General features: G+C 40.1%; 1 protein-coding gene across 1 annotated transcript in view; it reads left to right on the top strand.

Annotated features, from left to right (window-relative positions):
• The window catches only part of LOC144305809 (aldehyde oxidase-like), a 76,144-nt gene that overhangs the window by 16,427 nt on the left and 31,739 nt on the right, over positions 1–27,978 (top strand). Inside the window, 16 exon segments of the mRNA XM_077884892.1 lie at positions 3,277–3,368; positions 4,309–4,389; positions 5,194–5,338; positions 6,216–6,308; positions 7,452–7,603; positions 7,797–7,890; positions 9,320–9,429; positions 10,445–10,465; positions 10,467–10,567; positions 10,569–10,643; positions 11,550–11,712; positions 13,356–13,448; positions 16,212–16,381; positions 17,029–17,146; positions 20,369–20,491; positions 23,826–23,919. Coding sequence (XP_077741018.1) covers positions 3,277–3,368; positions 4,309–4,389; positions 5,194–5,338; positions 6,216–6,308; positions 7,452–7,603; positions 7,797–7,890; positions 9,320–9,429; positions 10,445–10,465; positions 10,467–10,567; positions 10,569–10,643; positions 11,550–11,712; positions 13,356–13,448; positions 16,212–16,381; positions 17,029–17,146; positions 20,369–20,491; positions 23,826–23,919 — 1,725 coding nt within the window.

Genomic DNA, 27,978 nt, shown 5'->3' with positions numbered 1-27,978 from the left:
CCCGCTGCCTGTGTCTCTGCCTCTCTCTGTGTGTGCCTCTCATGAATAAATAAATAAAAATCCTTAAAAAAAAAAAAGACTTAGATGATAGAGGAGTGACATCAGCAAGATGGTGAAATGGGAGTTTTCCACTGGCTTCGTCCCAAAGAACCCCAATTTTGACAATCAATTCTGCATAAGAGTGACTTATGGAAGTCCAGAGTCCAGTGGAGAAATCCCATCACACCAATGGAACAAGAGCAATAAATCCAAGATTGTATGCACTGAAGAGAATGAAAGGAACAGTTTCACTTTATCTGCATTATCCTTCCTCCAAAGTGTCATGGTTCAGTGCCAACTCAGACCTTCCTGGCTCACAATTATCTAATGGGAGAACATGAGAGTATGTGAATGGGTATCTAGCTTCCCTAGCTGCGTGGACACTGCCAGAGAGACCCACTTCTTTCTCACCTCATCTCACCTCATGAGGAGTGATGCATAATCTAGGAACAGGGAAAGGTGGGAGGTTAGCAGCCAGGGCTCTGAGAAGGCATCAATAGGACATGGATCTTACTAACCAAGATCAACAAGAAAACACAGAAAGATAATTCAACAAGATCAGGAAAACAATGCATGGACTAAATGAGAGATAGAAATAATTTTAAAAGGAGGCAAACAAATTCTGGAGCTGAAGAATACAATGAAGGGGATCAGGAACAAGACAAGGATGCCCTCTATCACCACTTCTATTCAACCTAGTACTGGAAGTGCTAGTCAAACAATTAGGCAAGATAAAGAAATAAAAAGCATCCAAATTGGGAAGAAAGAAATAACATTGTCTGTACACATGACATGATTTTATGTATAGAAAACCCTGAAGACGCCACCAAAAAAATTGTTAGAACTAATCAATGAATTTAGTAAAGTTGTGGGATATAAAATTAACATACAAAACTCAGTTGTGTTGATATATACTAACAAGCTATCAGAAATGTTAAGAAAACAATCCTATTTACAATAGCATCAAAAACAATAAAATGCTTAAGAATAAAATTAACTGAGGAACTAAAAGACCTGTACACTGAAAACTGTAAGACATTGTTGAAAGAAATTGAGGAAGACAGAAATAAACAGAAAGATATCCCATGCTCATGAATTGGAAGAATTAATATTGTTACAATGTCCATACTACCAAAGCAACCTACAGATTCAATGTAACCCCTAATAAAATTCCACTGGCATTTTTCACACAAATAGAAAAAAAAATCCCAAAATTTGCATGTAACCAAAAAAGACTGAGTGGGCAATGCAGTTTTGAGAAAAAGCAAAACTGGATGCATCACACATCTTTTTAAAAATTTTTTTTTATTTATTTATGATAGTCACAGAGAGAGAGAGAGAGAGAGAGAGAGAGAGGCAGAGACATAGGCAGAGGGAGAAGCAGGCTCCATGCACCAGGAGCCCGATGTGGGATTCGATCCTGGGTCTCCAGGATCACACCCTGGGCCAAAGGCAGGTGCTAAATCACTGCACCACCCAGGGATCCCACATCACACATCTTGATTTCATACTATTTCACAAAGCTTTAACAATTGAAACAATGTGGCACTGACATAAAACAGACTCACAGACCGGTAACAGAATTGAAAGCCCAGATATAAACTCATGCATATATGGTCAACTAGTCTTTGACAGAGGTGCCAAAAACACAATGGGGAGAGAATAGTCTCTTCAACAAATGTCTTGGGGAAACCTGAATGAAACCATATCCCTATTTTATATCACTCACAAATGAACTTAAAATGTATTAAAGGCCTAAATGTAAGACCATAAATGTGAAACCATAAAACATAGGGGGAAAAATTCCTTGATATTGATCTTGGAAATGGTTTTTGGATAAGAAGCCAAAAGCACTGACAACAAAAGGAAAAATAAAAAAGTGATATTATCTCAAACTAAAAATCTCCTTCACAGTGAAGGAAACAATCAACAAAATAAAAAAGCAGCCTACACAGTGAGAGAAGATATTTGCAAACTACTAACCATAGGGCATTAATATCCAATTATATAAGGAACTCCTGCAACTCAATAGCAAAAATAAAATAAGTAATTTGATTTAAAAATGGGCAAAAGATCTGACTAGACAGTTTTTTTTTTAAAAAGACATGCAGATGGTTAACAGGTACTTAAAAAGTACCCAGCATCACTAGTCATCAGGGAAATGTAAATCAAAACCACAGTGAGATACCACACACCTGTTAGGATGGCTATTATCAAAACGTCAAAAGTTAAAAGTTGGCAAGGTTATGGAGAAAGGGGTATCCTTATACACTTTTCATGAGAGTATAAAGTTGTCAAAAGTTGGCAAGGTTATGGAGAAAGGGGTATCCTTATACATTTTTCATGAGAGTATAAAGTTGTACAGCTACTCTGGAAAAAAAGTATGGAATTTCCTCAAAATATTAAATATAGAACCACCATAGGATCTGCAATCCCATTTGGGGGTATATATCTGAAGAAAATGAAATTAGTAACTCAGAGAGATATCTGAACTCCCATATTCATTGCAGCATTATTCACCATAGCCAGGATATGGAAATAACCTAAGGGCCCATCAACAGATGAATGTACACATTCATACACACACACACACACACACACACACACACACACACATACTGCACAGAGGAATATTATTCAGCTGTGAGAAAGTAGGAAATCCTGGCATTTGCAACAACGTGGCTGAATCTAGAGGACACTATGCTAAGTAAAATTAGCCAGATAGAGGAAGACAAATACTGTATGATCTTACTTACATGAAGAATGTAAAAAAGAAAAAAAGTTGGACTCATAGATACAGAGAGTATAATGGTGGTTGCCAGCGGCGGGGGATTGGGAGAATGAGAGATGCTGGTTAAAGGACACAAGCCAAAAAAATTAAAAGAAAAAAAAAAAAAAAGGACACAAGCCTTCAGTTATAAGGTGAATAAGCTCTGGGAATCTAATTTACAGCATGATGACTATAGTTAATAACACTGTGTTGTGTATTTGAAATATGCTGAGAGAGTAGACCTTAAGTTTTCTCACAACACACACACACACAAGAATGGTAACTATGTGAGATGATGGATGTGTTAATTAACTCGATTGTGGTAATCATTTAATAAAGTATACATATGTAAAACAATCATATTGTGCACTTTAAATATATAATTTTATTTGTCAATTATACCTCAATAAAGCTGAAAAATGGTAGAATCAGCAATAAATTATTGATTATTTGTTTTTGCACCCACTAGACTTCTGGCTGCTGTCAAAGTAAAGAAAATGGGATTTGCCATTTGGATCAAGAAATAAATGAATTACCAGAATTTGAAGAAGTAAATAAGGTCAGTGAAATGTAAATTTTTTTATAAGGTTTTCACAGGACAAGAACAGAAACCAACTTACTTTTAGGAAGAATAAATAACTGCCCAAGTTGACTTATCATTTGATGTATTTCAACATGTCCCCTCTCCATTCTCCATCTTCATCCAAAAAAAAAAAAAAATTTCCGAACAACTTTATTCCTCATTCCAGATATTATTCTGGTTCAAGTACAACTATCCATAGAAGAGAAAACATTAAAAAGAAGAAGAAGGAGGAGGAGGAGGAGGAGGAGGAGGAGGAGGAGAAACACATTGATCCTTTAATGTCTCTTAGTTTAGTAATTTTTGTTTAACGAAAAAAAAAAAAAAAAAAAAAAAAAAAAGCTTTTTCAAGTCTTTTTTCCAGGGCTACTAGAAGCAAAGTGAAGATGTTAGGGAAATGGAAGAACTGGCAGAGGGAGAAGTGATAGGTGGCAATTTGGGGAAAAATTTTTGTGTCAGTGTTGCCTGCCTCCTCTGCTTTCCCAGACTGCAAAGAGAATGTGCAGGAAGTTGAGTTTTGGAGGACCAGTGGCATCTGCACTGAGTTGCTAGAAACTAGGTCTGTATTAGAGCCCTTGACTTAGAACACAGAGATTGTGGCTGGACAGTTGGCTTTTTGTCTGTCTCTGTATGTCTTTCTTCTTTTGACCTCATTCCACAAAGGTTTTTTTTTTTTTAAGATTTTATTTATTTATTCATGAGAGACACACAGAGAGAGGCAGAGACATAGACAGAGGGAGAAGTGGGCTCCTTGCAGGGAGCCCGATGTGGGACTCCATCCCAGGACCGGGATCACACCCTGAGCTGAAGGCAGACACTTAACCGCTGAGCCACCCAGGCGTCCCTCCACAAAGGATTTAAGGTAGTCAGAGTTACCTGATGACAATAACTCCTGTTACTTTTTTTTTTTTTTTTTAAGACAAGTCCAAAGCTCTTCTCAGAAGAGGAGTTTCTGCCATTGGATCCAACTCAAGAATCGGTTTTTCCTCCAGAGCTAATGGTAAGGCGAATTTGAGCTCATTCTAAAGGAATTCATGCTGAGATGCTTAGGAAGGGTATTTGCTTATGGATCTTCTCAGAAGCTGATTGAGAAATTGGTAACATCCATCTGCCATGGTTAATCCAAGGTGTAAAGAGTATGAGACTAGGGCAGCCTGGGTGGCTCAGTGGTTTAGCGCCGCCTTCAGCCCAGGGCCTGATCCTGGAGACCCGGGATCAAGTCCCACATTGGGCCCCCTGCATGGAGCCTGCTTCTTCTCCCTCTGCCTCTCTCTCTCTCTCTCTCGAATAAATAAATAAAATCTTTTTTTAAAAAAAGAGTATGAGACTAAGAGAGAGATGGGTGAATGAGGGTAGAACCATCATGAGGGGATAGTTGACTGCTAAAAGCAGCAGATTGTATCTATAAGAAAATGTCATGAAATAACATCACAACATTTATAAATGTAGACATGTTTCCTACTTCCATCTTTGTTGAAGTTTATCCTTCTGCAGAATGAGTTTATAAAATTAAGCATAGTACAATATTCTGAAATATATTTTAATATTCTGAAACATTGAAATGAATTCCTTTGAGATATAAAAGCACCAAAGTAGGTATATAGGAACGGTCTCCAGAAGGAATAGAATATTTTTGTGTTTAATCTGAACTCTGATTCCTTAATAAAGCTTTACTCTTAGGTCACTTTTATTTTATTTTTTAAAAAGATCTCCATTTCCTTTCTCTGTTCCTACCAAAATGGGGTAGAGACAGGTGAAAGTGTTGTCATGAGATGATCTTGAGTCCCTCTTGCTTTTTTGACAGATAATGGCTGAGAAACAACCACAAAGGACCAAGATTTTTAGTGGTGATAGAATGATATGGATTTCTCCAGTGACCCTGAAGGAGCTTCTAGAAGCTAAATTCAACTATCCTCAGGCCCCTGTTGTCATGGGAAACACCTCTGTAGGTATGTAGAGCCCCAGGGACCTCTTATGAGGGAATTGAGGAAAAGGACTTTGGAGGAAAGAACCTCATATATGCATGTTCTCTGGAAAAACAGTCTGAAAAAACACTTTTAATCATTTAGACTCGACTTCCTCAGATTGCTCAAGAGACTTTCACAACTTCCATTACATAAGTAAATTCCGATTGCCTGCCTCAGTGCAGTGCATAGAGTTGCACCCAGGAGATCTGCTTCATAACCACTCAGAAGTAACAGTTCCAGTGACAGCTGTCCTTTCTTTCCATGTGGAGATTGATCTCAGGCTCATATTTGAAGTTGCTCTTTGTTTCCTCTTTTGGTGGTATCCAGATAGATATAAAATGGTTTTCTTACACCGCAGTTACAGGGTTTTTCTATTGTGTCTGTTTTGTGAACTCAGTTTGCCTACTTCTTTGAAGAGTCTCTCAGAGTCCTCCCAAAGAGAATTTTGAGTGTGCCATAAGTTGTCCCGTAATAGTCAGCCAAGACTTACAGCTGACGAGTTCAAAGAGTCCTCCGAGTTCAGTGAAAGTCCATCTGGCTGGTTTCCGGGTGATTTGGCAATGAACAGATCAATAGAAAGATATGTAATTTTTTTGTATTTAAAGATAATTACTTTTTTTTTTAGAGAGAGAGAGTGTGTGTGTGAGGGGGGAGGAGGGGCACAGAGAGACAGAGAGAGAATCGTAAGCAGACTCCACACCCAGCACAGAGTCCCCACACAGGGCTCAATCTCATGACTCAGGATCATGACCTGAACCAAAACCAAGAGTCAGACACTTAACTGACTGAGCCACCAAGGTGCCCAGAGATAATCACTTTTAATCACAACTTCAACATTTATTTTTTTCTAATCTTTTAGGGCCTGAAGTGAAATTTAAGGGCGTCTTTCACCCAGTTATAATTTCTCCTGATAGAATTGAAGAACTGAATTTTGCAAACTGTTCACATAATGGTGAGTTCTTATGTTCCCTATTTTCTTAGTTCAAATTCATTAATCAATTTATGTCCTTTGTCCAGCAGGCAAGCAGGAAAAGAATTATTCCAAATTACAATATACAGAGATTTTCTCCTTATAAAAATGATAACATTCTGGAGGAGACCCAGGGAAGAACATGGAATACTCATTGTCTGAATAGTCAGTCTACTGAAAAAAACTTTCTGCCTGCCATATCAGAGAAATGTAACAACTACTCAGTGAAGAGTATTATGCTAAGTGCTGGATAGAAGATAAAGATGAATAGAACACAATCTTTGCTCTCTAGAAGCACAGTAGTAAGGAAAGCAGGTTTATGTATTAAGCAGCTTACAGACTGGCCCATCTGTTCCCACAAAGGAAATTGATTTAATGACAATGATGAGAGGTAATATAAATGTGGGTTTGGAGTCTAGCTCTAGAGTCTAATTCTTGACTTTCGCATATTGGATGTGACAACTTAGTCAAACTCTGAATCTCAATTTCTTCATCAGTGAAATAGGGCTATTGTCTCAAAGATTTAAGATTCAAGGAGATTCTGGGAAGCATTCAGCATAGTAAAAAAAAATTTGGCCTACATCACCTTTATCACCACCACCACCACCACCACCTCCACCTACATCACCATCACCACCACCTCATCACAACCATCACCTCCATTCACACAGGACCTCCATCACTACCACCACCACCTCCATCACCATCACAACTTGCATCACCACCACCACCTCTATCACAACTACCACCACCATCACAACCATCACCACCATCACCTCCATTAACAACACCACCACCATTACCTCCATCACCACAACCACCTTCATTACTACCTCCATCACAGCCATTACTTCCATTAACATACTATCTCCATTACTACCACCTCTTTCACTCCATCACAACCATCGCTATCATCACCTCCATTAACAACACCACCATGACTACCACTACCACCTTCATCACCTCCATCTTCTCCATCACCACCACCGCCACCACCACTACTACCATCACTAAGCAGGGCAGCAATATCCAGGAAAAAGATCCCATGTCTATAACTTTGGCCTAATGACATTTCCAGGTCATCACTAATCACACTGCATTTATTTATAAATTATTTCACTTCAGGGCTGGCCTTAGGTGCTGGCCTAAGCCTGACTCAGGTGAAGGATATCTTGGGTGAAACAATCCAGAACTCCCCAGAGGAGAAGACACAGATGTACCAAGCTCTCTTGAAGCATTTGGGAACTCTGGCTGGATCTCAGATCAGGAACATGGCTGTATGTATTTGATGATGATAAACTCTGGCATGTGTGTCTGGAATGACTATCTCTGACAAATCATGATATTTTAATTCTCTTGTAACAGACAAAAAATAATGATTCTCCAAAGCCTTGCTTAATCCTTAACTCTCACTTGTGTCTTTATAATTACACAACAGATATTGAAAATAGAACTCATTATTTTAAATAGTCTTTAGGGGGCCATATCATGAGCAGGCACCTAGATTCAGATCTGAATCCCCTCCTGGCCATGGGCAACTGTACCCTCAACTTGCTATCAAAAAGTAAGTGACAACCCCTTGGAAATTACTAAACCTGCTCCTCTTATCCATTTTTTTCCTCTGGGGAGGCAAGAGGTCCAGTTTTGAAAATGACTGTTCTTTGTAATATTAATAATTCTTCGCACCCTCGTGGATGCTGGAAGTTTGATCAGTTTGTTCCTAATTCCATACACTTCCAATGTCTTCGTCACTTTCTTTTTGAGGCCTTGTGCTAGCTATATTCCCATTATGGTCACCCTAGTTGACCATACTTGTGTTGGTTAGTGTCCTTATGTGACCTGAGTAGTAGAGAGAACTATAGGCTGTTAAAAACTACCGAGTGAGCCCCCTTATTGAAGACTTTCTCCAGGTGGTACAGGGGGGTTGTGGCAACCTTGTCATATTGTGTGCTCATACTTAATTTTTCATTGATGGAAGCCTACAGATCTTTTTTTGTTGAAAATGGCTGGACTCCATTCTGTATTTATGAGTTTTGTTTTTGAAACAAAATCAAGGGCTTTTAATATGTTTCTTTTTCCAACTTGGTTAATAATTATTGCTCATTGGTCCCCTATAAATGTTTTTCTTTTCTTTTTTTCTTTTTTTTTAAATAAATTTATTTTTTATTGGTGTTCAGTTTGTCAACATACAGAATAACACCCAGTGCTCATCCCCGTCAAGTGTTTTTATTTTCATTTAAAAATATGGATTAGCCTTCTATTACCTGCCTACCTATGTTGTTAAATACCTACTCTTCATATCATCTGAACCACAAAATTATCTTTAGGAAAAAGGTTAGTATTCAGAGTTGTGTATTTAAGTAACATCCCTTTAAAACAATCATATGATGAGAAACATATTTTGTGATATGAATGTAAACATCAAAAGCTTCTTAACTTTCTTCCTAAAGTCATATTACATTATAGCTTTACGTGGTTCCACCCCCCAGTACATTGATTAAAGAACAGAAATTATTTAGATGCTGGAAAAAGATACAAAAAAAATAAGGTAGCACCTTACTAGCATAAATTTATTTAAGGCAATTTTTTTTTTATTCATTACTGAACCTACTAGGGTTCATGGTTATAAACAATACATGTTTGTTGAGTGACTTGATCAGATTATCAAGAAGGGTCTGATATCTACTGCCTCCTTACAAAGCTCAAAATGAATTGTGTTCATAATTGCGAAGAGGACTGTTCATGTGACTACTGGGCCACTCTGCTAGATATTTTTATTTATAAACAAGCAAAGAAGCAAACAGCACCACAAGTGGGACCTAGTCTGTAAGAAATACTACAAGGTGCCATTGTAGGGGGGGCAATTTGCTAAGCATAGAAAGAACACTTCTTTTCCCAAACAACCAGTTTTATCAGGTGTTTGGTAGAATTATTTCCAAAGTTTTTTTGTTTAACAGAACAGATTCCCGGGGAAGTGTCATTTCTTTCCACAGAAGGGAAACAACAGGTTCCTTTAAATGGGGATTTTCTCAGAAGGTGTCCCAACACAGATCTGAAGCCCGAAGAGATCTTGATCTCAGTGAACATACCCTACTCGAGGAAGGTGAGAATGTCCTTTCAGTCTCCTGGTTTTCCTGTGAGTTTACGGGAAATTGTTAATTCCTGTACAGGAAATTAATTCCAACATATAGTGAGTTAAGGACAGGCGTTGACTATTTGCAGGGGAGATTATAGTACTTGTTAGTAGTTACCTTTTACTTGTGCTATGCACTCCCCAACCATTCCTAGAATTGAGAGACCTTTGTCTCTGCCATTCCCTCTCTGTCTCTCTGTCTCTCTCCATCCCAACTCTAAAATTACTTCCCTATAGATTTTTATAAATTCTTTGTCCCATAAGGCTTTTTCTTAAAGAAGACTTGAAAATATGCTATACCTATATCTTGGGGTTTGAAAGAGTCTAAAAAAAATACATTTTCAATAGAACTTAGGGGATAGAAGGACTTTGGACTCAAAGTGAACTCAGACTCAAGACTGGATCCTGGTTTCAAGATCTGTGACCTGAACTAACTATGGAATCACTCTGAGGCTCAGATTCCTCATCTGTAAAATGAGAATAATTAAGCCTGCCTTGAAGGGTATAGTAGTTTGCTAGGGCTACCATCATAAAAAACCATAAGCTGAGTGGCTTAAACAATAGAACTCTATTTTCTCACAATTTGGAAGGCTAGAAGACTGGTATCAAGATGTCGGCAAGGCTTGTCTTCAGAGGCTTCTCTCTTTGGCTTGTAGATGACCATCTTCTCCCTGTGTCCTCACGTGGCTTTCCCTCTGTTTATGTCCAAATTAACTCTTAGAAGAACACCACAATGTTAGATTAGAGCTCACCCTAATCACGTCATTTTAATGTAAATACCTCTTTAAAGGTTGTATCTTCAAAGTCACATTCTGAAGTACTAGGAGTTAGGACTTTAACACATCCATTGGGGAGGGGAGGGGGGCAAGGTTCAGCCCATATCAGAAAGTGTGACAAGGTCCTGTGAGGCAGCATACATAAACTGTTTAGTGCATAGTTGTCACTCCTTATTTTTCTACATGTGCCACTTAATTTTCGTTTTCAGTGGGAATTTGTGTCAGCCTTCCTTCCGACAAGCCCAGCAGCAACAGAATGCACTTGCAATAGTCAATTCAGGAATGAGAGTCTTTTTTGGAGAAGGGGGTGATATCATCAGACACTTATCCATCTCACGGAGACGTTGGTCCAACCACTATCTGTGCAAAGAATCCCTGCCAGAAACTCATCAGAAGATATGGTATCATGTCCCTAGACTCCAAGTAATGGAGAAACTCCTTTTGTGATAACATACCATTACAAGAAGAAAAATGCTTACTAGCTTTCTATTTAATGGCATGGAATTCCAGTAAGATTTCATTATTATTTCCATGTATCTTGATTATGATGAATCCTGAAGTGGGCATCATATAGTCTGTGTGTGTATAAAAGAGAAGAGGGGGCAGGGAGAGGGAGAAGGAAAGAGGGAACCCATCTCCTAATAGTACAGTAGACACAGTAAGCAAAATAAGAAAATATGCATTCTCTACCATGAGAGAATACTTTACCATGGTAAAAAATAGACTATGGGAGTTTGTTTTATAATAAATTGCTAAAGTCATTTGCTTACAGACTTATCTTTATAGATAATACTAATAGCCCATATTTCTGGAGCATTTGCTAGGTATCAGTTACCATTTCAAAAGTAAGCAGAGAAATGGTGGTTAAAGTATGAACTCAGTCAACCCCGATGAACTATGTGATCTCAGTCAGCTTACTTTACTTTCTAGTGCCTTTCCTTATCTGTCAAAGGGCAATAATCATCCCTACCTCATAAGATTAAATGAGTGAATACATATAAAGTGCTTAAAACAGGACCAGGAATGCAGTAAATGCTCCTGTGATATAGGAGTTGGTTACTGCTGGGCTAAGGACTTAACACAGGTCATCATTTCTTTCTTATGACCATTCCAGGTGGAGAGTTCTACTCTTTTTCCCCTTTTACTGATGAGGAAGTGATGGTCCTGGGACTGTGATTTAAATGTGGGTTGCTCAACTGTGGAGCTTACACTCTTATTTCCTGCATTATACTGTCATTATTTGTCTCATACCCAAGCTGAGTCCATGAGGTAATGAGCCTTGTTGGCTAGGAGTCTTCTCTTTGATTCCCATAGGCCTTGGAACGAAGAGATGCTGGAAGCAGCTTGCAGGCTGGTTCTGGATTAAGTTACCCTTCCAGGCTTAGCTCTGGGTGGGAAGGTGGAGTTCAAGAGAACTCTCATCAGCAGCTTCCTCTTCAAATTCTACCTAGAAGTGTCACAGATGTTGAAGAGGATGGTCAATGGAACTGACCACATATTGGCTTTCCCAGAACTGAGGGCTATGGTGATACCCAAAGTGGAGGCAACAACCTCCACTATGCCAAAGAGCTATAGAATAGAGGGAGACAACCCAAATTAAAGACACTTGGGCTTACTGGGCATCCTCCAGGCTGGCTATTGATGGCCTGTACACTTGGAGAAGATTCGCAAATAGAGCACAGAGTTGTGCAGGATTCCATTTAACACTACTCAGTTACTGTTTCTGACTGTTGTTTGGGTGGTATGCAGAAAGCTTGTTTGAACATATTTTCCTCAGTAGAACATCTCTTCCACTTGTGGAGGGTCACCATCATGCATTTGACTTTCTTCTCTGGATTCAGCTTCATTTCTCTCACCTATAAGATGATGATGGCAGCCATTCCACAAGGTTATTATGAAGTGGGTCATCACAGGAAGAGGGCTCAGAGAACATAGGAAGACTGCCTTGTAGCTGTCTTAGTGATAGTAGTGATAACCCAGGTGTTCTTTTACCTGGTCTCCCTTGTAAAAAATAGTTACAAGATTGTTTGCTAGGGAAGGTACAACTAGAAAGATTTCTCTGAATAAATTTTCTAGACCCAAAGGGATCTTGAAGCATCCCATGCTATAACCAGCTGACCAAATTAGACTAGAAGCCAAGAACATTCTTCATGTGATAGAGAAATTTGTATGATCACTTTAATAAGAGTCACAAAGTTTTCTCTTAATATTGCTTCTGAGTGTATTTTTTTTCATTATACATGGATTTTCAGTATACATTATACTAAGAACCAGAGGGTTATATACAATTTCTGAAAATGGAAAATGGACAATGTGTAAGCGACATACTCTCACCAGGCAATCAAAAGAGGAAAAAAATAAACCCAATGTGGATTATCCCAATTAATAGCAATTATTACAATTTCTTGGGTGAATCAAGTGATATCACTTAAAGCTTCTACCTTGCAGTCTTATGCCTTCTATTTAACCTCCTCTAGTCAATATTTCTCTACAGCCTTTGTTGGCTTTAATTTTACATTAAAATTTTTTAATTATAAAACATAACCATTAGGTGTACTGTTTAAAGTCTTATTTAAAGACTCAGTGATCCACTTCTCTCAGTTCTAAGAAGTGTTCCTTCTAGGGCCCCAGGAAATTTCCTCCTGTGGGGTTGTAGCAAGGATAGAGCCCTCTGCATTTTCCTTCCTCCCCCATTGGCCAGGTGGTGCAACACAGTTTCACATTCATTTGCAATGGTGTGCTTTGGCTCTCACTTTTTCCCCAGCTTGAGTATTCTCTTCCTTTCATGTTATTTACCTCACCCCTATCTTCCTATATTTTTGGTTTGTAAGTCCTCAAATCATTTAGGAAAGTATATGAGGGAATCATAAGCGTAAAGATGTTGGAAGTCCGTGATCTATATTTACTTGGTTCTTCATAATGTAGAGTAGTATGTATGGACCTTCTAGAGCATGTGTCCTAGAGGTCAGGGAGCTGCTTCTATCTCCAAGGTTCTGCACAGATCAAGTACTTACTAAGTGTTAGACTTCCAAGGAGCGCTGCTTGTTAAGAATCATGGTAGCCTCCCTTCCAAGACCATTCTGGCCTATTTTAGATATCTACAATGGTTCTACTTTTCAGGATCCTGTTCACTATCCTAGCTTTACAGACAAGTATGAGAGTGCTTTAGAAGATCTTCATTCCAGACATCACTGCAGCATATTAAAGTACCAGGTTAGTGGCTTTTTTTTTTAATTCAGAGAGCCTGGCCTATAGCTTCTTCACCTGGACACTCCACTTATCTCACAGTGATTCTCAAGCTTTATAAGCTCAAGCTCCCCTTCTGGTGAACTCTGCATTTTTTGGTGTTAATTAAAATTTCAAACTCAATGAAAAATTATGACTAAAAATAAAACTAGCAATGGCAGTTTTTTAAAAATGTCTGTTTTGATCTTGAAGTTCATGTGTTTTGCTCTGTGGCCTTGTGCCACTGACAGGAATGAGCTGGCTAGCTTACCACACACTTCTGCCCTTGGCATTGCAGAAGTTGGAGCACAACCAAAGTCACATTCTGTGTCAGGGCCAGGGGGCTGCTTTGATTTTATTTATAGAGGAGCAGAAAACACAGCCCTTGGAAGTCGGTGAAAGTACAGTAATGGTTTTTTAAAAGAGCTACTGATTTACTCTTTTTTTTTTTTAATAAAGAAAAGTGTCTGCTTCTCCAGTCTCTATTCTCCAGGTATCTTTTCTGTGAGTTACATTTAGAGTTGACTCTAAGTTCTAAGAGCTATTAAAAACTCTCCTAATGAAAGCTGACTATTAGAACAGAATTCCTCATGACTTTCAAATGGAATTTTCTACTACAACATCATAGCAATATGACCTGAAGTCATCCTGTTGGTAAACTGGATAAGATTGATGTGTTTTTCCTTGAAATTATTGTCAAGAAACTTTACCTTGAGAGTTTTATTAAGCCCAGAATGTGACAAGGCTTTTTAAAGCATCAGTTCATTGAGTCTATTGTTGGATTTAGTTGTAAAAGCTGACAGTACATCATAATGAATGTTGCAGTTGGTATATATCTCTTGAGGGTTTAGGTTCAGTGTGTTCAAAAATTCAAGGACACCAAACTATTGAAAATGATGATATTAAAAGTTTTGAAAAGCTTCTGCCTTTCCTGGTGTTCTACAAAACATGGAAGCTGCCGCCCTTTGCTTATAGATACCCTAGCGTTACCTTGACAATGGAAGAAACCTCAGAAAGGAACAACAACAACAACAACAAATCAATAGGCATTCAGATCATCCAAAGGAAAGTGATAATCTTCACACGATTGGTAATCATAAAAGGAAGCTTGTTGTTATAGATTGCAAGGCTGACTTTTGGAAGCAGTTTATCTCCCACACAGATGAGTTTTCTTTTTGTTTTCCTGTGGTTTTACACACACACACACACACACACACACAAATATCTGCATTGCCAGAGCATCTTCAGCACAGGAAAAATATGACAAACATTTTTCCCCAAATCAGTTCATTTGCTTTGAAAGCATTTTGCCATAGCTTCAAGAGATCACCCATTTGAAGAGACAAATTCATTCCTCCATTGTACCTTCAGCCACATAACAAGCAGAAGGTGTCAAGTCAAGTACAGCCTCTTTTAATAGTAGATTCACCCAACTGATGCCCCCCCTTCCAAAAAAAAAGTGTTGAATCTTCAGCTAAAATGCTGAACATGTTTTCAGATTTCATGTGCCACTCTCCTTTGCCTTATTGATGTAGGCCTGCCTCCTGCCTAGACAGCCTCTGATCTATCTCAAGCCAAAGGTTTATTTATTGAGTCCTTCAAGTAGGTTGACAATGAGCCAGGACCACTCTTCTCAAGTCCTATAAGCAGCGGAAGGCATTGGAGAAGTAGTGTGTATTTCAGTTATCTTTATCCTGGAATTTCCACCACCCACACACCCATCACCACCTCCTTAGCAGCCAGAGCCTTCATGCTGAACTCTGAGCCTGGCCTCTGTCCTGTCCCTTAATTCCTCTTTCTTCATGCATCCAGTTCTTCTCCCAATAACCAACCTACTAGGAAAGCTAACAACTCTCTCATATTTGAAATAATGGGGAAGACATTATGTTTCTTAATGTCCACTTTGGTCAATGAAGCTTATTAAAGGTATTTAGAGACCGGTAGCAAGACATTTTATTCCATGGGTCTTTAAGAAAGAGTAGCATTAGTAAACCATTCCTCAAAATGCAGGTCCCTTTGTCTTCATTCTTTATCAGGGTTGTCTAAGTTACGAGTTTTACCCATTATTTCTTAACTTCTTGCTTGGAATAGAAAAAAAAAAAAGGCTCTTCTTGTCGACAGCATGCCCTCGATATTTTGTAAAACATAGTCACAATATCATAATGCTCTTCTGAAAAACATTATATATGCCATTGCTTAGATACAACAGTAAAATAATTTTGATAATTAAATTGAAAGAAATATGGGGTCCCTGGGTGGCTCAGAATTAAGCATCTGCCTTTGGCTCAGGTTATGATCTCAGGGTCCTGGAATTGAGCCCTGAATGAAGCTCTCTGCTAGGCAGAGAGTCTGCTCCTCCCTCTCCTGTCCTTCCTGCTCACGATCTCTCTGTCTCTCAAATGAATAAATAAAATCTTTAAAATTGAAGAAATATGTGAGCATTAACCAGAGGATATCATCTCACATTTTTAAGAAGAAATATATTCATTTGCTTACATAAATGGGATTTGTATTAGAGATATTTATGTTCTATATTCAGTAAAGGCGGTGGGAAAAAGAATGATGTCATAACCATACCTCCCAGTTTGTCTACTGTATTATTGAAATAGGCTTATTGTCCTAGGGTTATTATTAACAGTGAATATTTTCAGTTTAAAAGTGTTCTGGTTTGGATGTAAATTATATAGCTACTCTCTTATGGGAGAAGTGCATAGTATTATAAAAATGATCTGTTGGTTATTGGTTAAACAGAGTGCAGACTCAAAGCAGCTTCCTCAAGATACAATTGGCCATGCTATCATGCATCTGTCTGGTATTAAGCATGCTACGGGGGAAGCCATCTACTGTGATGACATGCCTACAGTGGATCGGGAGCTCTTCTTGACTTTTGTAACAAGTTCAGGAGCTCATGCTAAGATTGTGTAAGTGATAAAGTTGCTAATTAGATGTTAATGATTGCCTTTTCATCCAAATCACATTAGTGATAAGTAATGGTACAAAGAGGACAGGCTATTTGTTGGCAATATCCAGTGTAGCTTGGGAGGGATATTAGATCAAAATGTAGGATTTACTACAATTTTTCCCTCCACATACAGTTGACCCTTGAACAACATGGGTTTCAACTGTGCAGGTCCATTTATATGTGGATTTTTTAAATGTCAGTAGTATGAAGAACATTTTCTTTTCTCCATTTATTTTCTTGTAAAAATATACGACATGTAAAATACGTGTTCATTCACTGTTGATGCTATTAATAAGGCTTCTGATCAATAGTAGACTATTAGTAGTTACGTTTTAGAGGTGAAAAGGCTATATGCAGATTTTCAGCTGTGTCGGGGATCAGTACCCCTAACCCTTGCATTGCTCAAGGGTCAAATTCACTCATTTCAAGTAATAGCTTCATTATCCCAGGAATTTTTTCCCAGTTGTCTGGCAGAGAACTATTAGAGCAGCCAGTCACTGGATGTATCTTAACACTCAAATATCTTATTCTCCAATTAAACATGTTCTCCATGGTCTTCAGGCAAGAGGGCTTCTCTGAGGACCTGCTCTGTGTATTCTCCTCTAGGTCTATTGATCTGTCAGAAGCTCTCAGCCTGCCTGGAGTGGTGGATGTTGTGACTGAGGAACATCTTCATGGTGTAAACTCCTTATGCCAGAAGGAGAAACTTCTGGTGACAGAGGAAGTACTATATTTTTGCTTTCTGTTTCAAAAATAATTTCCTCAGTTAATGGCCTTGCATATTTTTTTAAAGATGGCATCAAATTTGGCACATCATAAAGAATTCCAATAATTCTTTGATACACCATATTCTAATGGTGAATGAATTCAAATATATTCATTTTCCATACAAGAAATGAAGTTGTCCAGTTCTATAAAAGATACTTGGTGTTTTCCTATTTTCTGGTAGTAAGACAGTGTGCTACTAGCATGTATGAAAGGTAAATGAAGAGAGAATAATGATAACTTTTATTTGTTAACCTTTCCCCTAAGAATCCCTCACCATTGCCCTAGGCTCAGTGTCCAAGTCCAAGTTCAAGTAGTATCTCCACCATGAAGCCTTTCCTTATCCCCCTTTTTTTTTTTTTCTTTTTTTTGAGAGAGGAAAAGAGGGAGCACATGCACAGGGTGGGAGGAGCAGAGAGATAGAGAAAAGAGAGAAATCTTAAGCAGACTCCATACACAGTGTGGAGCTAGACTCAGGGCTTGATCTCATGACCCAAAATCAAGAGTTGGATACTTAGCCGACTGAGTCACCCAGGTGCCTCATTTTTATGCCTTGATACAAGAATTCTGTCTCCCTCTCTGAACTCAGTCTGACTCATTCATTTATACTGCGATGTATTCAACAGCATTTTTAAGTGAGCATCCAGTGTGGCTGACCACCATAGCTGAGCAAGACCCAACTGGCCCTTACCCTCACAGTGCTGAAGGTCCAGAGGAGAAGGTGAAGTGGACCTTTAATGCCCTTCCTGCAATGTACTAAGCTTACTTAGTTACTCCTTTGTCTTATGTATTTCTCCTCCCTAGTAAAAGTCCTTGAGTCAAGCCCCGTGTCTGATTCATCTGTATATTCCACACACTGCTTCCCATGTAGCAAGACAGAGGAACAATGATAGCACTGTTGCCATTTGAAGGTTTGGGTGATTCAAAATGATTTGGCTATTGTATCTTAGGTTCCCAGAAAATGCAACAAGGGCAGCTTCCAGCAGGTTTTCTGCCTAACTCACACTTCTCAGTTCAGTGTTTACCGAAAACAGTTTCATCATTTGACAGAGTCCCTACATCTGGCTCTTGCTGGCTGATTTAGTTGATAAAAATGAAAGTTTGATGACTGAGTGTGAAGTGGAGGTTGAAACTCTCCCAAGGCAGGCCTGTGTGGGACTAGCAGAAGACATTGAGAATTATGGCCTTTGCAAAATGTTAATTAGACAAGCAAAACCATTCTGAGCTGCACGATGGTACTTCCTCTGGGAGGTGTGCACATGTTGATTATGAGCATCACAAGGGCATGTCTGTGTGCCGGGTCACAGGCGCAGAACCAGGCCTCTGTGCAGAACTCCTTTTTTAAGTTATGCCTTTAAAAATTATTTTCATTGTAGAAACTTTAAACATATATAAAAATAGAGAATAATACAATGAATCCCCAAAGGCCCATCACTCAGTTTCAACAACTGTCGACATTTTGCCATTCTTCATTTATCTCCCCATTGTACCCCCCGCCAACTCACACCCAACAAACACACTTTTGTGTGTGTGGAATATGTCTAGATTTAACTTTTTACTATCATTTTTTCTGACAACAAAGCCACTATGTGCTCATTGTAGAAAAGATTTAGTAGTTTAAATCGATTTTAAAATGAGTGATTAAATCTGAATTGTGATCATGGTATAAGGTGAGACAGAACTGAGCAATCATGGTGAATTCTTCTGGTCTTATTTTACCTTTCTGGAGCCTTATATTCTTTTCCCCCATCAATTTTCTGCCCTTATCCTGTCTGAACTCTTTTAGGCCAACTGCCTCACCTGGAGGTGAAACGATGAAGGGGATGCTCTGTGCTTGCTATGTCTTGGCAAGTCTAAACTCAGTCTCTTTGTGAAAAGCCTGTGCTCCACCATGGTTTGGGGCAGAGATTTGCTCACCAGCAGTGTTGTGTTTTCATTTTCTCCCTCCCTCGTCTCTGAGGAGGTGGGCTATCACCCTCTGGTACTCCCTCTCCAGATGCTGCCTCTCAGGATGGCCCTGATCATGGTGGCAGCCACAGGTTGAGCCATGTGCCTGGCTCTCCCAGGCCAGCTGGCCCTCCGCCCCTCCACAGCCCCAGTGGGTTGGCCTGAGCCTGAATCTGCCATATGACAGTCACTCTTGCCCTTTTTCAGCCACTTTTGCTAGTGATGCAGCACAAAGACCTGAATTCCCCTTGTGCCTGGGTGTTGGTTCTCATTGGTCCCTGTACACACAGGGCAAAAAGAAACTACTGAAAGAGGCAGACCACTCTGGCTTGGTAGGTAGTAGTTTTATTTATTTATTTTATTTTTTTAAATTTTTGTTTATTTATGATAGTCACACAGAGAGAGAGAGAGTGAGAGAGAAGCAGAGACACAGGAGGAGGGAGAAGCAGGCTCCATGCACTGGGAGCCCGACGTGGAATTCGATCCCGGGTCTCCAGGATCGCGCCCTGGGCCAAAGGCAGGTGCCAAACCACTGTGCCACCCAGGGATCCCAGTAGGTAGTAGTTTTAATAAGAAAGGGAACTTGTGGGGAAGTCCGGGTGGCTCAGCGGGTTAGTGCTGCCTTAGGCCCAGGGCCTAATCCTGGAGACCCGGATCCCGGGCTCCCTGCATGGAGCCTGCTTCTCCTTCTGCCTGTGTCTCTGCCTCTCTCTGTCTGTGTCTCTCATGAATAAATAAATAAAAACTTAAAAAAAAAAAAAAAAAGAAAGGGAACTTATGAGGCCTGTCTTGGGCAGCCACAGGACTAGTTGACGTCTGCACCCATCTACCTTCATTGGTATGTAAAGGGCCTTCACTGGGTTCAGTCACCTGAGCCATCCAGATGATCTGTACCACACATTACTCTCTCAAGGCTCCATCCTTAAAATAGCTCCTAGTGTGGAAACTGCACCTTCTAAGGATAGGGAAGGAGTGAGGAGCCTCCATTTGCCTGGGTCAAACTCAAGAGTCAACCAGTGATCACATCTTGTCAGTGACCTCCTCCAGCACTGAGGTCACTGGGCCAACTCTGACAAATGCACTTTCTTACCAGGGTCCTTGTTATTAGCTGCACTGCACGTGCGAAGGGGGTTGTTTACTCTGTGTCTCGCTCTGTGCTAGGAGGGAGGAGGAAAATGAATGAGAGGACCTGGTGCCTGTGCTCCCTGAGGACAAAAGTCTTTTTGTGTTGTAGGTATTCTGTGCGGGTCAGCTCATCTGTGCCGTGATTGCAGATTCTGAGGTTCAGGCAAAGCAAGCAGCCAAACGAATGAAGATTATCTACCAAGATTTGAAGCCATTGATCCTGACCATCAAGGTAATGAGTTCAAGGATAGTGCCAGAAGAGCACATCTCGATGGTGTATCAGTTAAAATGCTTTGGCTACAGTAACAGGAAAGAAAATTTGACTCAAATTGGTGTCTAAAACATAGGGGCTTTGTTGGCCTCAGACTTTATCAGTGTCAGCAAAGAACCTGATTTTGTGCCTCTGCTCTCTGCTGCCCATAGTCCAGGCCTTCTGCCCTGTAGTCACAGGATGGCAGCCAGGAGCTTTTCATCCATGTCCAGGGAGCAAGAGAGACCATTGTCCCAGCATTGTAAGCACGAGTCCTGAGATCCAGGTTTATCAGGCCAATTAGGTCACGTCCATCTCTGAATGAATGATTGGCCAGGGGAATGGAGGACCTGTTGGTTACTGCTGGGGGTTAGATTTCTCTGAAGTGTATGGGCTGCAGGGGGGTGGAACTGAGTGGGGTAGCGATGGAGATGTAAACAGAAATCTGATCACTGAAGGGGACAGGTGAGAGGAATGCTGCACTGGCAACCACTGATGTCCAGGACAGTTGGCACACCTTGCAGGCCTGAATTCACCTTCACCCTGACCCTCTCGGGTGTGTGCAGGAACCAGCAAGATGCTCTGTGAAGCCAGTATTGGAGATGGTATTTTTAGATTCTCCAGTGCGTGTCTTAAATGAGTATGAAGAATAGATCTTATGATGCCTGTAGGTATTTTGGCAACTTAAACAAATTGGAGTATTGCATTTTCTATCATGTTTTTTAGAAAGGAGTTAAGAGATTTACAAAGATTGTACGAACCATGAAATGACAGGGTGCTCTGCATCTATTGTATCGGTTCTTATGATTTACTAAATAATGAAAGCATGCAAGTTGGGAAAGCAGCATGAATAGATTAGATTCAGCACAGACAGACGCTGTGGACTCTGGGAATACATTATCTTCACAACGAAATGAATCTGTTGTCCTCTAGGTGACTAGCATGCCCTGTGGCAGGGAATGAGAAACTGACTTGGCTAAGATTAGTGTCTCTAGGAGAACTTGGCCTAGGGTGTATTTCCCATCATGCTGTTTTATTCCTAGGAACATAGCATTTGTTTCTGGACAGTGTCCTCACTATTTTAAAATTAAAATAAAAGTATGTCAAGATGACAAACATTTAGAAGTTAAGTTGGAGTCAAGGAGTGATAAAGCTTCCCAAATTTTCCTGGCCAGTTTCAGACTCAAATATTCTCATCCCTTCTTAGTCAGATGTTGACTACCGTGCTTGCCTACCTTATACACAAAATGTTCCCCAACATTTTGTTTTAGAGTTACTTCTAAATAAGAAATGATTTCGTAGTTACTTCGTCATAAGAAATTATTGACATGATACTTCATCAAAATGTTATTTATAATCCTTTGCCCAGTACTGGTGTCTAAATATCTTCCCTTCCCTGCCCCCACCTTCTAGCCAAATAAAATTCCAAACAAGCAAACAGATGCCACTCTTTCCTTGCCCTCCGTCCCTCCAACTGGCAGATCCCCAGTTGTTTGCCAGAGAGTACCAGCATCGAACACCAAACTTTGACATGTGGGGAAGAGCTGCCTCACATTTTTATCAGAGTTCAAGCTCTCCAAGGTCAATCTACTAGAAGTGAGTGGATTTAATCAAAAATTTTAGGGGGAAATACACCCAACTCCATACACATTACAGTTCTTCAATCACTTTTTTGACCAAGAAATATTTGGGAAATTGTCTCAAAGTTACTCAAAAAGCAAATAGCAAGTAAAGAGGGAAAATTTATAAGGTGTAACTTCTGTTTTCAACCAGGAATAGATGAATCTTAGATTACTATGAAAGGCATATAAATTCATTGTAAGAAGAAACTGTGCTATCAATCTAAATAAGATAAAAATAAATGTATCGCTGTCACTAACACTGATGTTTAACTAAGCTGATGCTTTTTAGAGTGCTTCGTAGTTTGAATGGGGAAACTCTATCAAAACTCTTGGCTCAAGGGATCAAGTTGATGACCATAGCGAGAAAAATATGCTCCCGACCAGAAAGTCCTGTCAGTCATCATGATCAACAATATGACCGTAGCCAACACCTATACAGAGTTCGCCACAGTCAAAGCAGGTTTTATACACTAACTCACTAAATGCTCACGACAATCCCGTGAGGAAAACCTGCTATTGTCTTCATTCTGATAAGGAAACAAGAAGACAGGTCACACAGCTAGTCACATAGAAGCAATCAACAAACCCTCTATCAAGGAAGCTGAGTCCCACAGTGGTAAAAACAAATGAACCCACTGTTTGAATGGAGGAAATGGCAGGATCACAATCCATCAGCCCTGTAAGGTGTTCTGATAGGTCTAAACATCTACTAGTGGCCAGAGGGAACGAGAGTTAGAATAATTCCTGTCAGCAGGCTGGAATTTCATGGATGGACAATAACCTGTGGTAGATAATGTTTGCAGGAGCTGGTACGTCACATTTGCCAGCAGATGCAGGGATTATGGCAAAATAAATTCCTAGAATAGCTAAGAAAACCAGCCTACATTATTGTAGCTACATCCTTGATTATGTGTACCTACCACTGTCTCCCTTCACTGGGCACCCAGGGGAAGCAGTAGGATCCAGTGTGTAAGTGGATTTGTGGTACACAGACTGGGCTTGTAATAGAATCTCAGTTCTGGGGCTGGAGTCCCAGGTGCCCCACTGCCCTATACAAATGCTGTGCTCAACCTCCCAGAAGAGGAGCGTGGAGCTGGCAGGCAGGCCTACCATGATCCTTATCACTAGAATGTCTTTGGCTAGCATTTACTGAGCATTTATTATATGCCATGTAAGCTCTTTATATGTCTCATTTCATTTTATCTGCACCACAATTTTATTGGAGCTATGTGCACAACTGTATCTCCATTTTACAGATGGGGCTCAGAGAGAAATAATAAGCCCACAGTCAAACGGTAGTAAATAGAGAGATTGGACACAATTCTGACTGGGTCTACAGTCCAAGCTCTAAACCCAGGTGCCATGTGGCCTTGGCTGCATAAAATGGGTTGTGGAACGCATAGTACAGTCTTCCTGGAAAATACTAGTTCCACTCCGGGACCACCTTACATGCTGGGTTTTTTCCTGAGCATACCCTCTTTTGACTCAACAGGCACATTTGTATTTATTCTGTGAGGAGTCTCTCTGAAGGCTAGTTCTTAGCTCAGGTCACTGGGATTGTGCTGAATGAAAGTGCATGGGACCCCGAAGCCAGGGAGATACTTCCTCCACTCAGATGCTGCCCCAGTGCCAGTGGCTGCTGCCAGAGGGCTGGGTCCCTCGCCCACAGAGCCTCAATTTTCTGTTCTTTCTAGGAAGCCATACAGCACAACTCCTTCAAACCAGAAAAGAAACTGGAATATGGAAATGTTGATGAGGCATTTAAAATGGTTGATCAAATTCTAGAAGGTAGAGCTATCTGGAAAAAGTAATGAGAGAGGAAGGAGCCCTGGAAGGCTTCTAAGCCTTTGCCTTTTAGAAATCATCTAGAGGGATGTCTGGGTGGCTCCGCGGTTGAGCGTCTGCCTTTGGCTCAGGGTGTGATCCTAGTCCCAGGATCGAGTCCCACATCGGGCTTCCTGTGAGGAGCCTGCTTCTGCCTCTGCCTGTGTCTCTGCCTCTCTCTCTCTCTCTGTGTCTCTCATGAATGAATGAATAAATAAATAATCTTTAAAAAGAAAGAAAGAAATCATCTAGAAATCAGCCTAGGTGGATATTGCTCCTTTGGACCAGGCACTTCATTCACAGATGTGTGTGTGTGTGTGTGTGTGTGTGTGTGTGTGTGTGTGTGTGTAGACCAGAGCAGGGAGGCAAAGTGGGAGGCACAGCCCCCTGTACTGTGCACTGACCACCTGCCCCATCATGGCCTAAGTTTTTACATGATGTAGTCTCTTTTCCTGTTCATAACCACTCTGCAGATTGGGAAAATGCGGTTCAGAGTGCTTACGGAGCATGAACACAGTCATACAACAGCTACTAAGTGACAAAGCTGGTCAGTGAATTGATAGCTTTTCTTAGGATTTCCAAAGCCCATGTTTCTTTCTCTTCCATCCTATCTCTCTCTGACTTCTCCCTCCCTTCCTTCCAGACTTCCTTCCTTATGTTTAATTAAAATGAAATTTATCTCTTAGAATATGGTTGATTTGAATTTTCCAATGAAATTTTTATAACTTTTTATTTTGAAAGGATTTTAAGTTTACAGAAAACTTGCAGAAACATTAAAGAAATTCCTAGTAACTATTGAGATTCCCCGATTATTAACACTTTACTACACTTGCTTTACCATTCTCTCTTTCTGTACACACACATACACACACACACACACACACACACACATTATTTTGGAGCCATTTGAGAGTAAGTTACATGCTTGTTTACCCCTAGGTACTAGTGTGTACTTCCCAAGGGCAAGACTATTATCTTACTTAAATAGTTATCAAAATCAGAACATCAGGGGCACCTGGGTGGCTCAGTCGGTTGAATGCCTGGCTCCGGCTCAGGTCATGATCCCAGGGTCCTGGGATGGAGCCCCACGACAACTCTGATCCCCATCTCAGGAAGGGTCCTAAGACATACTGTCCTTCAGCGTATAGCCAGAGCTGTGTCAGGTGTAATCAGTCCAACCACTTGAGGTCAAAGCCCATCATGTTTCTTAACTCCACAGCTGTATTAAGCCTGAACATGGTCACAGGATCCCTGGATGATGTCACCTGGAAGCTGTAGAAAAGACACCTCGCCCCATCACCCTGCCAGTATTCCTTGGCACGCTGTCTTATTAGCTGTGTGACTTGCTAGGGGCCATCTCCTTGCTTTAAAATTATATGAACAAAATAATCCTGATCTCAAAGATCTGTTGTGAAGATCCTAAGAGATAACATAAGTGTGCTTGGCATAGAGCTTGGCGATCCATGACGGTGAGCGATAATTACTACTAGGCTTAGATGTTCTTGTTCTCTGGTCAGTATTTTACCGTCTGCTGCTGAGCTAACACCCTGGCAGGTGCTCATTTAGCACACCCAGTGTTTCCCGGTGTCTCCCAGTATGAGACATTTGTGAGACCTGCCTGGAGATTCCTGTGCCTTCCTTTCTAGAATTCTGGAATTGGAGGATCAGGATAGCACAGGAATATGCTCTTGACAAGTTTTCACAGGGCTCCAGGTGATTCTTCAGATTAGTGAAATGTGGCAAACACTTGAAGGAAGAGTCTGTTTTCTGGGAGAAGAGGAGGGAGCATTTTTATTTAGCGTAAAGAGATGATGGCGTGAGCATCTTGGAAATAATCCACTTTTAAAGAGGTTCTTCCACTTGCCTCTGTTCTTGCCATGTGTGTTTTTGTGTGAACTCAATCGGTGTTCTTTCCCTTAACATCTTATTCATTTAATGCAGTGAAGTAATTCATTCAGTCTGTCTCTTGAATTTTAATTTGTATCCTGGCCCTTGCCGCATCGATAAATGTATAAGTGATACAGGATGGTTTAAAAGGGATGTTCATATGACTTTTAAGTTTTCATCTTCTTGACTCACTAGTTTGAGGTATTTTTTTCCCCTTACAATGCAATAGTCAAGGGCAGCCCTGGTGGCGCAGCGGTTTAATGCCGCCTGCAGCCTAGGGCGTGATCTTGGAGACCCAGGATCGAATCCCACGTCAGGCTCCCTGCATGGAGCCTGCTTCTCCCTCTGCCTGTGTCTCTGCCTCTCTCTCTCTCTCTCTTTCTGTCTCTATGAATAAATGAATAAATAATCTTTAAAAAAACTAAAAAATAAATGCAATAGTCAAGTGAATGATGAGTTTTGGCCACTTATTTCAATGAGAAGTAACCGGAGGTGATAGCCACTTTTTCTGCCTTTTAGGAAAGTAGGTGCTCTAAGAAAAACAAATATTTAAAAGAGAAAAATATGTGGAGCACTAACTATATCAAGTCTTAGACTGTGTTCTAGAAGGGAGCGATATTACTGTGTATTTTTATCCCCTGTGAAGATCTCTTTTGCCCCTTGCTAACCCTGAGGTCAGAGCGCTGGAAGGGCATCAAGACCCCCATTCGTAAACCAGCGGAGGCTGGGAGGCGTGCGACTGAGCAGGAATCAAACTGATCTAATTTCCCAAACCTTAGGTGAATGTCTCTCTCTACATGATACCACTTCTCATTTTTCTCTTTAAAATTCCGTTAGCTGGGACGGGCTTTCCACTGGAGAGCACAGAAGGCAATCTGTGCAGCAGGATTTGCAAGAGATCTAAGAGCCCTGAAACCGAGATTATCTTTCCCACGTCCTGTCCTACTGGGCATAATACAGATAGACTCCTTCATATCCTAATGGCTTTTCAGTCTTTAAGGGCTTCTTATTAAAATGGAAATGTGCCTGAAGGAATCACTCCTAAACGCATAGTGGAATAACGTTTTATCTCAGGGATTAGCTGATCAAATTAGTTGATCAAATTAGTTGAGAGCAACACCCTGAGAGGAAGAGAGGGAGGGCCCTGTGCGGGGAGGGCTGCAGGGTGGACGTGCAAGGTAACAGGGTTCTAAAACTTTGCCTGCTTTGTAGATGTGAGCAGAAGCAGCTCTAATGGTTTTTAGCATTTCTGAAGAGACAGGTGGGAACACTAATATTGTACACTATGAATGTGAGCCCACTGACAAGTGGATTTTTCAATGTGTGATCTTTGATAAAAGCTTGCATTAAAATTGAGATTTGGATTTTTGACATTTTAATTTGTATATTTTATAAATGAAACATAATCTCATTTTTCTATATTTCTCTCTTTATTCAGATTTTGGATAAGATAGGAAACCCAGACTCCAATACAAAGGATTTCCCTGGGAATCTGCCTTAAACCATCCACAAATCACTGTTATTGGATACACTTTAAATTTTTTAAAGTTCTGCCTTTTACCTAACATGGTGGCTGGTCATAATTGCATTCTGTTTTTTTCTCTCTGTTTAATTTTTTCCCCTTTGTCTTCCAGTGCCTTAGTTGAATATTTTTCAGAATTCCAATTTGATGTATCTCTAGTGTTTTGGGTGTATCTCTTTGTCTAGTTTTTTTTGGCGGTAGTTCTAGGTGCAAATTTTACGTATACATAATATATATTACAATATATCTGGTAGCAACATTTTACCAGTTTGCGTATAAAAATCTTAACTTTCTTCACATCCTTTTACTCTCTCTCATTGTAATAGTCTTATTAAATTTCCTCTTTATACTCTGAGTACCACATGAAACAACGTTATAATTTTGCTTTCAGTGAAATATATAAATTCAAGAGGAGAAGGAAAGTCTATTGTGTTTATCTGTATTTGTAGTCTTTCCATTGTCCTCTCTCCTTCCTGATGTTCCAAGATTCCTTTTAAAAAAATCACTTCTTGTTTCAAAAACTGTCTTTAGCCATTATTTTAGGATATGTCTGTTTAAGAAAAATTCTTAGTTTCCTTATCTAAGAATGTCTTGATTTCTTTTTCATTCTTGAA

The sequence above is a fragment of the Canis aureus genome, chromosome 36, assembly GCF_053574225.1.
Source record: "Canis aureus isolate CA01 chromosome 36, VMU_Caureus_v.1.0, whole genome shotgun sequence".
Classification (NCBI taxonomy): domain Eukaryota; kingdom Metazoa; phylum Chordata; class Mammalia; order Carnivora; family Canidae; genus Canis; species Canis aureus.
This window is presented reverse-complemented; position numbering and strand designations above follow the sequence as displayed.